Source organism: Pleurodeles waltl, chromosome 9 (assembly GCF_031143425.1).
Source record: "Pleurodeles waltl isolate 20211129_DDA chromosome 9, aPleWal1.hap1.20221129, whole genome shotgun sequence".
NCBI classification, from domain to species: Eukaryota; Metazoa; Chordata; class Amphibia; order Caudata; family Salamandridae; genus Pleurodeles; species Pleurodeles waltl.
The window spans coordinates 959662315-959677751 of NC_090448.1; the positions used below are offsets into that span (position 1 = coordinate 959662315).

Consider the following 15437-nt stretch of genomic DNA (forward strand, 5'->3'; position numbering starts at 1 on the left):
GGTACAGCCAGGACAACCTTCATGCCTGGGTACCTCAAACACAGGACAAATTTCTGAGAGCAATGCAGGGTTCAAAGTTCTGTATCTATAGATATGGAACCATGATAGGTGATGCGTGGTTTGGCTTGGCCTAGGTTTACAGTACCCAGACATGCAGCTTGCCCCCAGAGTCACAGATACTTTGGGATTCATAGATCCTAGACACCTAAAACGGGGGGCCGAGTTCACACGTCTTAGTATGGGCGGCTATTTTAGGTCTCTGGGAACCCTGGAGGCTATAACTGCTTGAATTGTTGAAAAAAGGGGCAGGCCTTTGAGTGCCCCCCTCCACTATGGGCTGGGGGTCAGGGTGTGCCCACCCCGTCCTGGTACACAGTCTTTTTTATTTTTCTGCAAAGAACAGGGACTGTTCTCTGCATTCTGAAAGTTTTCTCTCATGGCCAGCTATCCAGATCACTCCGATCTGTGGTTTTAACTCTGGAACTACAGATCTGAAGAGGACAATAAAAGAAAACGTTCAGTTGTCCAATGGGTTCTGGCAATCTTGGAATTCTTGGCTTTGCGGAGGGTTCGATGATCCCAATCAGCCAACATATACAAAAGTGCTAATCCTTGAAATCTGCTCAGAAATCTACACAAACACACAAAAAAAAAAAAAAAAATATATATATATATATATATATATATATATATATATATATATATACACACATATATATCATAATGTATTCTCTATTTAAATCACTGTGTATAACCCTACTCGAGCTGTGTGACTAGAAAGAAGTTGAACCTTTGGATATAAGCCTCTTATTCGTCCAAAATCTGAAGCCAAAAATGTAAAACTTAAAATAAATCCTTTAACGTGTAATTCTCTATTTGGATTCCCCAGTCCCCAAACAGCACTAAGGAAGTGGTAAGGAGAACGGTCCATCCAAGAAAAATAGAACAAAGTGTACAACTTTACATTTGGGCTAAGTGAGGGAATTCGCCTGATGGCAAACATCAAAAGCAAATGAACGACCCAATGCTGCTCAGCCAATTAACCCCCTGCCACTCTCTTTCTGTATAAGCTGCATACTTGTAGTAATGTTAGAATCTAAGTTTAAATGCAGGCAAAGAGCTATCTGTATTTAATCTAGTTATCACTGTAACACAGCTTCCAGACATACAAGATTAATTATTGGTGAATCACATTTTTAGGTCTAGCCTTTCATCCAACGTTATAAGTCTTGTCAGACTATTGTTTTACAAAAAGAAAATCACACATAAGCCACAAACATAGATGACCAGAAGGCTTCATCATCCATTGGCCTGTTGAACTGTTACCCACATTTTGTTTACACCCACCACAGCATACAGATTAGGGTAATTGGTTATCTCACTGTACCACTGGCTCCCTTTACTTAGAATAACTGCACAAGCTCGTGCACATTGTTCACATATGCAGTGACAAAACTGTATACATTTTTAAAAATTTATTTTCGTTATTTTCTTTAAAAGCAGCTATTTATTATCATTGCACTTCAAGTGCCCAGTTAGATGGTGATTTAATTTCTGATCCCTTTCTTTAAAGCTTTTAGGGGACAATGTAGCTGCCCGGAACTTGAATACTTTGTTGCATGATGATTTCTTCTTGTCACCTGTGAGAAAGTAGCCTCTTTCTAGCCTTGTTACCCCCACTTTTGGCCTGTTTGTGAGAATATGTCAGGGAGTTTTCACTGTCTCACTGGAATCCTGCTAGCCAGGGCCTAGTACTCATAGGGAACACCCTATGTTGTCAGTATATTTGTTATGTGTCACGGGGACCCTGCTAGCCAGGACCCCAGTGCTCATAAGTTTGTGGCCTATATGAATGTGTTCCCTGTGTGTTGACTGTCTCACTGAGGCTCTGCTAACCAGAACCTCAGTGGTTATGCTCTCTCTGCTTTCCAAATTGTCACTAACAGGCTAATGACCAATTTCACCAACTCACATTGGCATTCTGGTACACCCATATAATTCCCTAGTATATGGTACTGAGGTACCTAGGGTATTGGGGTTCCAGGAGATCCCTATGGACTGCAGCATTTCTTTTGCCACCCATAGGGAGATCTGACAATTCTTAAACAGGCCTGCCAGTGCAGCCTGAGTGAAATAACGTCCACGTTATTTCACAGCCATTTACCACTGCACTTAAATAACTTATAAGTCACCTATATGTCTAAACTTCACCTGGTTAAGGTTGGGTGCAAAGTTACTTAGTGTGTGGGCACCCTGGCACTAGCCAAGGTGCCCCCACATCGTTCAGGGCAAATTCCCCAGACTTTGTGAGTGCGGGGACACCATTACACGCGTGCACTATACATAGGTCCCTACCTATGTATAGCGTCACAATGGTAACACCCTACATGGCCATGTAACATGTCTAAGATCATGGAATTGTCACCCCAATGCCATTCTGGCATTGGGGAGACAATTCCATGATACCCCGGGTCTCTAGCACAGAACCCGGGTACTGCCAAACTGCCTTTCAGGGTTTGCACTGCAGCTGCTGCTGCTGCCAACCCCTCAGACAGGTTTCTGCCCCCCTGGGGTCCAGGCAGCCCTGGTCCAGGAAGGCAGAACAAAGGATTTCCTCTGAGAGAGGGTGTAACACCCTCTCCCTTTGGAAATAGGTGTGAAGGCTGGGGAGGAGTAGCCTCCCCCAGCCTCTGGAAATGCTTTGATGGGCACAGATGCTGCCCATCTCTGCATAAGCCCGTCTACACCAGTTTAGGGATCCCCCAGCCCTGCTCTGGCGTGAAACTGGACAAAGAAAAAGGGAGTGACCACTCCCCTGACCTGCACCTCCCAGGGGAGGTGCCCAGAGCTCCTCCAGTGTGCCCCAGACCTCTGCCATCTTGGAAACAGAGGTGTTGCTGGCACACTGGACTGCTCTGAGTGGCCAGTGCCAGCAGGTGACATCAGAGACTCCTTCTGATAGGCTCTTACCTTTCTTACTAGCCTATCCTCCTTCCTAGGTAGCCAAACCTCCTTTTCTGGCTATTTAGGGTCTCTGCTTTGGGGAATTCTTCAGATACTGAATGCAAGAGCTCACTAGAGTTTCTCTGCATCTCCCTCTTCACCTTCTGCCAAAGGATCGACAGCTGACTGCTAAGGACGCCTGTAAAACCACAACAGAGTAGCAAAGACGACTACTGCATCGCTTCATCCTGCCGGCTTTCTCGCCTGTTTCCTGGTGGTGCATGCTCTGGGGGTAGCCTGCCTCCTTCTTGCAACAGGAGCTCTGAAGAAATCTCCCGTAGGTCGACGGAATCTTCCCCCTGCAACCGCAGGCAACAAAAGACTGCATCACCGGTCCTCTGGGTCCCCTCTCAGCACGACGAGCGTGGTCCCTGGAACTCAGCAACTCTTTCCAAGTGACTCCCACAGTCCAGTGACTCTTCAGTCCAAGTTTGGTGGAGGTAAGTCCTTGCCTCCCCACGCTAGACTGCATTGCTGGGTACCGCGTGATTTGCAGCTGCTCCGGCACCTGTGCACTCTTCCAGGATTTCCTTTGTGCACAGTCAAGCCTGGGTCCCCGACACTCTAACCTGCAGTGCACAACCTTCTGAGTTGCCCTCCGGCATCGTGGGACTCCCTTTTCTGACTTCGGGTGGACTCCGGTTCAATCCTCTTCCAAGTGCCTGATCCGGTACTTCTGCGGGTGCTGCCTGCTTCTGTGAGGGCTCCCTGACTTGCTGAGCGCCCCCTCTGTCTCCTCATCCAAGTGGTGACATCCTGGTCCCTCCTGGGCCACAGCAGCATCCAAAAACCCTAACCGTGACCCTTGCAGCTAGCAAGGCTTGTTTGCGGTCTTTCTGTGATGGAACACCTCTGCAAGCTTCTTCACAACGTGGGACATCCATCCTCCAAAGGGGAAGTTCCTAGTCCTCTTCGTTCTTGCAAAACGCTAAGCTTCTTCCATCCGGTGGCAGCTTCCTTGCACCCTCCGCTGGCATTTCCTGGGCTCCTGCCCACTCTCTACACTGTTGCGACTGTTGGACTTGGTCCCCTTGTCTTACAGGTACTCAGGTCCGGAAATCCACTGTTGTTGCATTGCTGGTGTTGGTTTTCCTTGCAGAATCCCCCTATCACGACTTCTGTGCTCTCTGGGGGTTGTAGGTGCACTTTACACCTACCTTACAGGGTCTTGGGGTGGGCTATTTTTCTAACCCTCACTGTTTTCTTACAGTCCCAGCGACCCTCTACAAGCTCACATAGGTTTGGGGTCCATTCGTGGTTCGCATTCCACTTTTGGAGTATATGGTTTGTGTTGCCCCTATACCTATGTGCTCCTATTGCAATCTATTGTAACTTTACACTGCTTGCATTACTTCCTTTTGCTATTACTGCATAATTTTGGTATTGTGTACATATATCTTGTGTATATTTGGCATCCTCATACTGAGGGTACTCACTGAGATACTTTTGGCATATTGCCATAAAAATAAAGTACCTTTATTTTTTAGTATATGTGTGTATTGTGTTTTTTTATGATATTGTGCATATGACACCAGTGGTATAGTAGGAGCTTTGCATGTCTCCTAGTTCAGCCTAAGCTGCTCTGCTATAGCTACCTTCTATCAGCCTAAGCTGCTAGAAACACCTCTTCTACACTAATAAGGGATAACTGGACCTGGCACAAGGTGTAAGTACCTCTGGTACCCACTACAAGCCAGACCAGCCTCCTACACACCTTAAAAAAAAGTAATGGTATTGTACGTGGCGCAACTAAAGGCCTTGTTATTTATAATAAAAAAAATCACTAGTAAACAGCCAATCAGTGACGTTTTTTAAATGTAACATTCTTAATTTATTTATGTGGCAGTCTCTTTTCTTTTTATTATGTGACATATGCTTTCATTAAGAAATGTAAAATAATAAAAGGCCACACCTAATGGCTTTGCCCATTCTTGTTTTAATGTTTTCAATGTGAACTCCTTGCTGAGGACCTATAGGTATTTGCTCTCTAGCTTAAAATGTAATTTTAGCTAACATTTCTTGCAGGCTTTTCTTTGTTCTTCCCTTTATTTGTACCACCGCCAAAGGTGGAGAGCCTCAGGACATTGGACCCTGGACCCCACTCTACCCTGCTTATTATAGTACGACATGGCAGTACTGATGTTCAGCAGGAAGGCCTTCAGAGCCAGATGACTGGCCCACTACTCCAGTAGACAGATATGGAGCTCGCTCTGCACTGGAGACCAGAGTCCCCTTATCTCTACCTCCGCCAGCTGATCTTCCCAGCCCAGAAGGGTTGGGTCTGTTACCATCCCCAGCCTTGAGTGGAGAAAAGGAAGGGGGCTTAATGCTGGACCAATTGTGTTGAAGCAGCATCACTGCATATTATGAGCCACCTCCGAAAATTAGATGGCATCAGTCAGACTGCCTTTGTGATGGGCCCATTTTAATTTTAAATGTCACTGCAGAGCCCACATGTCCCAACGGGCATCAGATGAGGAGAATGCAAGAGGCTAAGAAACTGCTCTCATCGTGATCCTATATCAAACCCTGAAACATCATGATCATAGCTTGAATCTCTTACACCATTGTGGCAGAGGGAAATCTGTAAATTCCACTGTATACAGGACTGCTCTAATCAATGGAAGCCTCTGTGAAAACATCAGGTAGGACTTCAGCTCATTGACAGAGACCCCAACAAAGTCAATAGGCTCTCCATCATCCAGAGGATCCCCATGACTGACTCTAGCAATCTCACCTTCAACACAGTCCTCGAGGTAGGGGAAAATATTTACCACCGCCATCAATTTTGTGTACACCTGGGCAGAGCTGGTGAGGCCAAAAATACTCATGGCCTACCTTGAACTGTACATAATGTCTGTGGGACCACAGGGTGGGTGTATGGAAACATGCATCCTAAAGGCCCAAAGACAACACTCAGTCGCCTGACCACAGAAGACAGAATCTGAGCCAATGTGAGCATTTTGAAACTATCCTTTCACAGGAAGGTTTTCAAAAGTCATGGATCCAAAAGAGGCCTGAGGCCCCAGTCTTTCCTTGGAACAAGGTACTAGCAAGTAGCAACCCCTTCTTTCCGATTACAGAACCCTCACAATGGCATCTTTAGAAAGAAACAACCACACATTCTCAAACAGAGTGGATAAGTGCTCCTCTGTGATTCACTATGATATTGGAGGAATAGTGAGCAGAGCAGAAAAAAAGGTGGGGTGCAGCCATTTCGAAACATCTGTAAGAACCAACTTCCCAGCGTTGATTGATCACACAACTGGAAGGCAATGTCGAATCTTACCCCTACCAGTTGGACATGTGCGACTAAAACCAAACTAAAGTGGTTGTTGGCCTTTGTAGCAGGCAACGTGGAGTTGGAAGATTAATGCCCCTGCTGTCTCACATACAGCCAACCAGACTCCTGGCCTCAAAAGGACAGAGACAATGGCCGCACAGGTTCGGTAGGTTGTCTGCCTGTAAACAAGTCCCCTGGAATAACCTCTAAACTTTCTCAACTTACTGGTAACTGCTTGGTACGTGTCAATAGTCCCAAAGAGTGTGCCATAGGTCTACTGTCAGTAAAGCGCTCTACTGCCGAGTCAGTCTTCTCACCAAAATGCGGGACCCACCGAAGTGCATAGCCATGGCGTCTGCAGCCAAGTTGAGGTAAGCCGGTCACATGCTGCTCAGGCAGCTGCACTTAGTGGGTGCAGAGTCTCTCAGTTGCACTTCTCAAATGAATGCAGGTTTTCTGCAACTCCTTCTGCGGAGTGCTTGTTTGGCTCCTGATGTCAGGTGGCTATGACGATCCTGTCTTGGGCCCCTCTCCTGGGTGCTGGAATGCTGGTGCTCCCATGGCATGCTCACTTCTCTGGCGGAATGTAGAACAATATATAGGGTCACCACAACACATCTATGCTTTGGTCTGATCAGCATGGTGAGATTCTCCACGACAGCCACTCCTAGGCTACAGGGTTACTGCCTAGCCACAGCACAGGCCTATGGCCCCACCACTCGGCAGTCTGTCCCACGGCGGCCCCTACTGGCATATGAGGTTGCTGCCAATATACTGTACAAGGCTACACCCCTTACTGCACTGCAGTTTTTTCCATTATAGCCTCTTCTGACGTACAGGGTCGCGGCCTCGCTACTATGCATGGGCTCCAGTAGATTAGCACAGCACGACATACGGCTAAATTCATACCAACTCTCTCCTGACACACGGGCAACAACCTGATCAGTGCAGTAGCTGTTTCCTCACACCTCACTCTGGGAGTCCACTCTACAGGGTTCTCAATTGGTCCTCGGTCCCAATGCTCGCTTCTTCCTCACAGGGCCACTGATCTTGGCAAGCAGGCAGACCCTGGTGCTCCTGTGGAGCAGGTGGTCTTAGATTCCCTGGGTGCTGTCCCCTCACCCAGCAGGGAGACTAGCGGACCTTGGCATCTAGTCCTGCTTCCTCTCCTCAAACAGCCCTCCTGGCTGCTTTGCAGATGACAATTTTTGGTATCTTAAACTCCCCTTCTTATAGTCCATTTCCATACACCAAATGTGATACAGCATCCGCATCTTTAAAGTTTTATGTTTGGGTCTGCTTCTTTTGAAGTGTCCATTCCTTTGCTCCCTCTTCCTCTTGAAAAGCAGTCAGTCTCAGCAAAAGTGTCTCCAATGCAGTTAGTCCCACAGCACAGGCCATGGAAGTGACTAGAGTTCAAAACCTGGATGTCAGCCACAGTGATTATTGCATCAAAAGGTTAGCCCAGGGCCCCCAGCCCTAAGCTTTGATGTTCTTATCAGTCCTATCTCCTTCCTGAGGTGTGCCCAGGCTCCTTCCTTGTGCCTTCTCACTGAATCAAAGAACACCCTTTGAAGTGTACATGGGAAGCCAGGTCTTCCCCTCCCCCATTTGTGTTCAACCCAGTTTACAGCAATGCAGCAATTCACAAATCTGTCTGGTTGACCTCACTGCCTCCTCTCTGTTTCACCATAAAGGCCTGGGTCTCCCAAAATGGAATCCAGGGCCCTCCATTTATTGTACCATTCACACACACATATTCACCCAGTACATGTATACAGCAGACACGCACTGCACAGTACTGTATCCTTCATGTACTGTACCACTTGTAGGCACATATACATCCAGCACATGCATTTAACATGAAAGCACTGCACTCTCCATGTATTGTACCACTCACAGGTAAGCATACACCCAGCACTTGCATTTAATCTGCACGCACTGTGCAGAATCAAATCCTTCAGTTATTGTACCACTCATAAGCACAAATACATTGACCACATTAATTTATTATGCATGCACTGCTCAGAGCTACATTATCCCTGTATTGAACTCTTACTCTTCCCTGTCACACATACTTTTACTGCAGATACACCATCTCGGCACTACGCAGCACTTCACAGCAAATCAATGTAGGCCAAGAGTTTAGATAAGCACACAGCAGCGGAACTTTAAAAGAGAGTGAGCTTCTAGTCCTCACCCCAGTGGGGTTCAAAATGACCTGTTCATGCCTACTGATCATTACACAGTATGCTGCCACCACCGCACTCGTGTTGCTTAACTCCTGGCGAAGGACCCTGTGGGTAGAGCGCACTCAGGAACTCCAAAAGCTTCACACATGCCGATGCGGGTAAGACTGGGCTTAGGGCTTTCGGCCCAGGGGAAGTTGCTGCTAATTTAGTGCGAGAGCACTGGAACACTTTGACTTAAAGCTAAAGTTTTAGTGGAATCTTAAGCCTCAGACTACTAGTAGCGCACACTGTGGACATTATCAATAGTGAATGAGTAGTAACCAGAATTGCTAGTGCAACCAGTGAGTGGGACAGGAAATTACCAGAGAAATACTAGAGCCTCGACCTCTTGGGAGGGCTGTGTAATTGTTTAAGGCTGACATTTTTCCTTTGTGTGGTTAGTGGCGGGTAAAAAATACCTCTTGGGTCATAAAGGTGAGTATTTGGCTGGACAATGATTTATTGCTGCTGCGCGCATGCTGAATTATCAGCCCATGTTCACTATCCTGATTCCACGCCTCCTTCGACTGCTCGGACCACACTTTCCTAAGAGTCAAGTGCAGAAGGGGCACTTGACCCAGTTGCTTAGGATCTATAGTAGGTCAAGGCCCGGGACATCAGGAGTAAAAGGCCTCAAGCGCCAATGGTTGGGCCCAGTGGCCCATATGTGTTCCATGGCCCTCTGCAAGGGGCTCTGACAGGCACTGTTGAAAGGTAGCAGGGCTCAGAAGTAGCTGAACCAACCTTTAAAATCTCAAACATTTACTTCGGTCTCAACTGAGAGTAGCAGAGCTGAGATTGACCACCACTGCAAATGAGGCACTCTCTTCCATGAGCGGGGGAGCTAGCTATCCCTATCCCTATCACCATCATCATCATTATCATCATCAATATCCTTTGTTGAACCCTCCTCTGGCATAGGTTCAGAGTTAGAACCAAAAAGATTATTTAGCATCAGCTGGTATGTCCAATTTGGCAGAGGCTCTGGTTAGAGTCAGGCTGCACTATGCCTGATAGCACTTTTTGTGATTTTGTAGAGCTACATTGGTTGAGGTCAGGCACTGCAGAAAGGACTGGGTGGATCTCTGGGCCAGAATAGAAGTCTGTACTAGCGCCAGCATGGGCCCTGTAATGGGTCCCAAGGGGAGAGACTGTGCTGAGGCTGAACCTGCCAGCTGTAACCAGCTGGGGCCCCTGCAGTTCCTTGGCACAAGAAACTGTGTCCGAGGGGACCAGAACTGAGCAGAAAAGTTGCAGCATAGCCTCCTTGAAGGTCTTGATCTGCTGCAGGGTTGAGGATGGCCCAGAAAATTTGTAACATGTCGGGACGAGTTGACAAATTGGTTCCATGGCCAGAGACCTCGATGGGGGAGAGGGAAGTTGGGGGGAGGGTGGGGGTGGCAGCCTAAGATAATAACATACTTGTGTAGCTGGATGGGGTAGATTTCCTCTTTGTTTTCTTATGCTCGCACTTGAACTTGGACTTACTGAACGCCTTTGAGTGTAAAGTTCAGCAGCTGTGGAACTGGCCAGGAGACTGGGATTGAGTCTGCAACTTGGAACAGGACTTATGTGAAGGCGACAATTTTTTGGGGCAATACAAGCTACATGTTGCGGTGCAGGATCACCTCTGGGTACATGAGGGGACTTATTACACAACTTAGAGTCATGGCCAAAACCAAAGTTACACCTTGTGCAGGTTCATGACCAACATCTGCATCCTGCAGTTGCAACATAGCTTCAAACCTGTTGTTTTAGGTGGAAACATTGTTTCCTACTATGATGATTTTGGAATAGTTTCAGAATTCATCAGAAAACAAAGTTGAGAGAGAAGCTTCAGACCCTCGTCGTTCTAGGTGCAAAAAGAAAGGACTAGCGGTCAGCATGCCAGGGTGTCCCTTATATGCAGCTCCAATGTCACTACAGGGTGGTACTGAACTAGCAAAAACCACATGTCATAACCTAGCAGCATGCTGGAGCACTACTGTAAAATGTTTCCTGATCCAGTCTAGTGGCTAAGGAGCATCTGCGGTTAGAAGTATCCATCAGAAAAAGAGCAATGTAAACAGTTCAGAAGAAAAAACTAGGATACCCATCACGTACTTCATTTTTTCATATTATTATTATAACAATCTACAAAAGGTATTTGAAATTATTTTGAATAAAAGTAAAGATTTAGTGATTATTCTCCATGTGCCCTTTTTAGGTTGAGCCCACCAGACACCACACCTGTCAGAATATGAAAGACCTATTGTAATAACATACAGGTATTTGGAGCCCACCTATTGCTTTTAATTGGTTGACTTACGTGTCACTCATTTGCCTGCTTCTTATTTGTGTCCCAGTTTGTCAATTTTGTGTTTGTCCCAGTTTGTCAATTTTGTGTTTGTCCCTCCCATCGACCACTTTTTCTCTCCCATCTATAGTTTGTCAATTTTGTGTTTGTCCCTCCCATCGACCACTTCTTCTCTCCCATCTATTTGATTTGGCTGGCTTCTATGCTACTTCAGATCACTTTTCAGGGACTACTTTTTTGCTATTGTTTAAGCACTCCCTGAGAGTGCGTATGTTCCCCATCTCTCCCCTCCGTCTTCAGTTCCCTCAAATTCTATGCCCCATGCTTGTGCAGTGTCTTGTGCTGCTGCTTTCATACATAACATTATTGCACTTTTGTTTCATTTGTTTTCACACTGCTTCAAAAAAATCATATTTTCTGCCTTGCTGTAATGCTTTCGCTCCTCCGCTGTTTTCACTTTGCTTCAACATTATTAATGCCTTTCTGTCCTTCTGTAATATGTTTGTTTTATAAGTAGGATCACCGCCGGCGCTCTTTGTTCCTTTTTAAAAAAACTTTAAGTGGTCAGTTTTATTTTTCTCGTTTCCTGTGTGTTTCTTTTTATTCAAGTCTGGACTGTCCTGATGAAAACAGAAACCTCATCTGCAGAAGACTCCATGCCTAACGGAATCCACATGCATTGTAGTCAGTCAGTCTACAACCAGGGCAGTGCCATGTTGTCACTGAGCTTTCCTTGTGGCTGGAAGGATGGAGGCGGACATGAAAACTAGATATGGGGAGCGTAAACTGAACTCTGTATGCAGTTTCATCATTTTGTGATTAAGTATACAAACGGCATGCCTTTATGCCAGTAGCTGCCGGAAGCTTTAGGAGGGAGGGGGGCAGGCGGGAAGCGCACACACACACACACATTCTTTCACACACAGACATGCACGCACATCCATTAAAAACACTCATAACATTCAAACTTGCACACATGCACCAAACATTCATTTTAAAAGTTCACACACACTCATTCTTTCAGACACACACGCACATCCATTAACACTCATACCATTCAAACATGTAGGCACGCACCCAACATTCATTTTAAAACATCACACACACATTATTGCAAACACGCACGCTCGCACATCCATTAACAACACTCATAACAATCAAACATGCTCGCACGCACCAAACATTCATTTTAAAACATCTCACACACACTTACCTTCAGCCTCGAGGTCCCAGGAGGGTTGGGACTGCTGCCTTCCCTCAATGAGGGAAAGCAGCAGTCCCAGCCTCGTCACAGAGTGGGATGGGGCCAGTGAGACTGCTGACCCCACCCCACTCTGTGATGAAGTGTCACTGATTCACTCTCGCCCGGGGCGCTTCAGGGTTTAAACCTGAGCGCCCAGGTCGAAGTCAATGGATGACACTTTCCTCGTCACCCAGGGGAGGGCCTCGAGCAGGCGCAGCCCGTCCTTTAGGGCAGAGGGACCACGCCCCCCCCACCTTTTGCCCCTCATGAAGAGTGTCTGTCAAGCTGAACAAAGGTCAGCCTGACAGACACTCTTCATTTTCAGCTCAAACAGCCAGGCATGAGACATGCGCGATTTGCGCAGACTCCTGGCTGCCTGAGCTGAACTTTGCTGGGCTGAGGAGGTCACAGCTCCTATGGGCGTAACCTCCTCGGCTCAGCAAAGGTGCCTCGAGGCCCTCCCCTGGGTGACAAGGAAGGCGTATGTACTGTTCAGGTTTAGCGTGAACATTTTTGGGCTAACCCTGAGCAGTACGCAAATAGCGTCAAAATTGTTGACGCTGTTGTCCCCTACCCTGCTCCATGGTGCAACGTATCATGGATATGGCACACACATGGAGGAGGTAGGGGGAGTTTTAAGGGGGGGCAAGGAAAGTGTTGCCGAAGTGGGTGCTGTGCCACTTTCCTTAAATCTTCCCCTTAATGAGAGTGCATGTGTTTTTCGCTTCCCTTCTCTGTGCCATCTGTCACTGCAGCTCCGTGTTGCGCTCTCCAGTCTGTTTGCATTTTTATCTCCTACTCTCTGGGCTCCACTTTGCTCTCCGTTTTTTCCCCCATCCTCTCTATGTTGCTTCCCCATCCACACTCTCCCTGATGCTTCTGGTCCCTTGGTGTTGCTTCCACTCTCCTTCACCCAGGTCGATTCCCACAACCGATGTAAAAAAAAAATAAAAAAAAAAACATACATTGCTTTTGCCCACTTTTTTTTTGCTGATCCAGTTGGATTGGCACATAAAAAGAAAAAAAAGGTGGTTTACTTATTTTACAGGCACACAAATGCATAGTGCATGTCCCCAACAAATAGGCATTTTTTTTTTTCTTATTTAGCCTTGCTACACAGCATCAGGGAGGCATGACTAAAAGGTATTACATGGCTATTTGGCGAGACCGAATGCCTTTCCCAACGCTTGTTGTTTTTATGTATGTAGTCAGTTCAAACAGCACAAGGGGTTATCGTTATGCATGCCTCGGAGTAACAAGCTGCCAATTAATTGCAAAAACCTATTCCACTCTTGTATATCAAATGAGGATGCACTTTAATTGATTCAATGTTTGGCAGAGGTTTATTGACTTCATTTTACAATGATCCACCATTCAGTCAGTGAAGAGTCCAGCATCTTATGGTTCCACTCAAGTAATGAGTATCCTTCATTGCTGAAAATAATAAGAAAAATACATATTGCCATTTTGTAAAATCTCGAACCAATAAACTCATATAATTTAATTTTGTATGTTTAAATTTTTTTTTTATTGGAGAATTGTATGTACATACAGCGAAGCAATTTATGGTAGTAGAGACTGATACAAACGTATTTTAGATGCAAGGAAAAACATCTCTGAGTTAAATAACAAGAAAAATGAATAAGAATGTGTGAAAAACACTTAAGGGTAAGGGGGATGTAAATAGGGATGGATGTTGTATGCAACACTCACGTTAATGACAAAGAAGATGAAAGAAAGTTCAGAAAAAGGGGTAGGAAAACAGATAAGGTAAACAAGGGGTGTGGGAGGTGAGGGGCTACTCATTAGAACGAGCTCATAAATGTAGGTATTAGTAATGATTTACCCATAAGGATATTACCATTTAACCATGTAACTCAGTAATTCAAGTCATATATATCCATTATCTACAACGTAAGTTGCCTTTCCCATGTCCAATAAAAACCATCCACCCACCAGAGGTTTTTTTGGGCCGGCTTCCTTAGAAAAGTCTCCAATTTAGTGCACCTGACATACGTCCAAACCAATATTTTAATACAACAAATTATAATTAAGCACGGAATGATTTTAAATCACATCCATCGGTTAACCAAACTTTTTGGCCTATCTGTCTCTACAATTTTCAAACACAGGCAAAAAGAATTCAGGTCCCCGACGTTTGTGTCATCATCTCATTATTGATTGTGACTTTTTCGATACAGGTTATGAATTTTCCCATGTTAAAAAATTCTTGTAAAGATGCTCTGTCCATACGATTTTTATACCTTCAGGGTATCTTAGTCATTACTAATATTTAGTTCATCTTCAGCTTAAAAACCCATATAAAATAGCAATAAATAACATTGCAATGCATGTGTCTTAAGAAAACTATCACAATAAATGATCGCACATCACTATTTATAAATATTATCTGAGCTTTAATCTTTTAGACTAGTTATTTTTTTATAGACACATTCTATTGAGTTTTGTTACACAAATAGCAAATGAGGCAATAAAACAAGAACAATAAGAAAGCTCCCTGCATATTGTCCCGGTCCTTCCTGCACTCCTGCCAATCCACTACCACAAATCAAACCATATGGCTCGATCTTTTAGACTAGTTCTTACCTGTACCAATTTAACAGCCAACCATAAATCATTAATCTCATTATGCAGTTTCAGTTTGGAAAACTGAACCTTACCAAGACTAGCAGGCGTAAATAAAACAATTCAGAAAGTGTTACTGCTTTTATACCTACCCTCAGAAAAAAAAAAAAACTATTCAGTCTGTTTTCAATATGAATATGCATCAACAAATGGCTGACCACATCTAGAAGGCTTTAAAATAAATGACAAAATACTTTTAATCGTGACCAGCTAGAGCCAATTATGTTTAACAATGATTCTAGATTGGCTGGAATAGTTTCTTACTGTCCCTATGGTAAAAAAAAAAACAGGCTATACTTGAGTGCACCAGGAGTTATTCATATAATCTACTTTGAAAAAACAGCGTAGTTCCATTTCTTTCAAATTAGCCTAACTATCCATACAGCAACCCATATTCATAACTGGGCGGGCATCTTTTTTATTTGAGATCGAATGGGTCGGGTCTTCCAAAGTAGATGTGCTAGCAGACTGAGTGCTTTCTTACGTTACATACTGGCTGGGAAATGTCCCCCAGAATGTGGCCAAGACTCATGAGAACAGCGATGTTTGAATAAAGCAAGGGTGCATGACTCACTGAAGGAGTGGGTGTTTCGCTGCATGTGGGTAGGAGATCTTCTATTTGGCGGGTGTACCAGCTTGTCCTTGTCTTCTAGTTTTTGCCCAGTTGTTGGCTGGACTGTTGTACAGTTGAATTATGCAGGATGTTTTGGAAGCATGGAAATGTGGCAAAAGGAG

The 15437-nt window shown here is 45.2% G+C and overlaps 1 protein-coding gene across 1 annotated transcript in view; it reads right to left on the reverse strand.

Moving 5' to 3' along the window:
• Positions 1-382: 382 nt before the first annotated feature.
• The window catches only part of LOC138259764 (uncharacterized), a 607309-nt gene continuing 592254 nt past the window's right edge, over positions 383-15437 (reverse strand). The window contains exon 8 of the mRNA XM_069207649.1: positions 383-491. Within this exon, the coding sequence (XP_069063750.1) occupies positions 383-491 (109 nt within the window). The remainder of the gene's footprint in view (positions 492-15437) is intronic.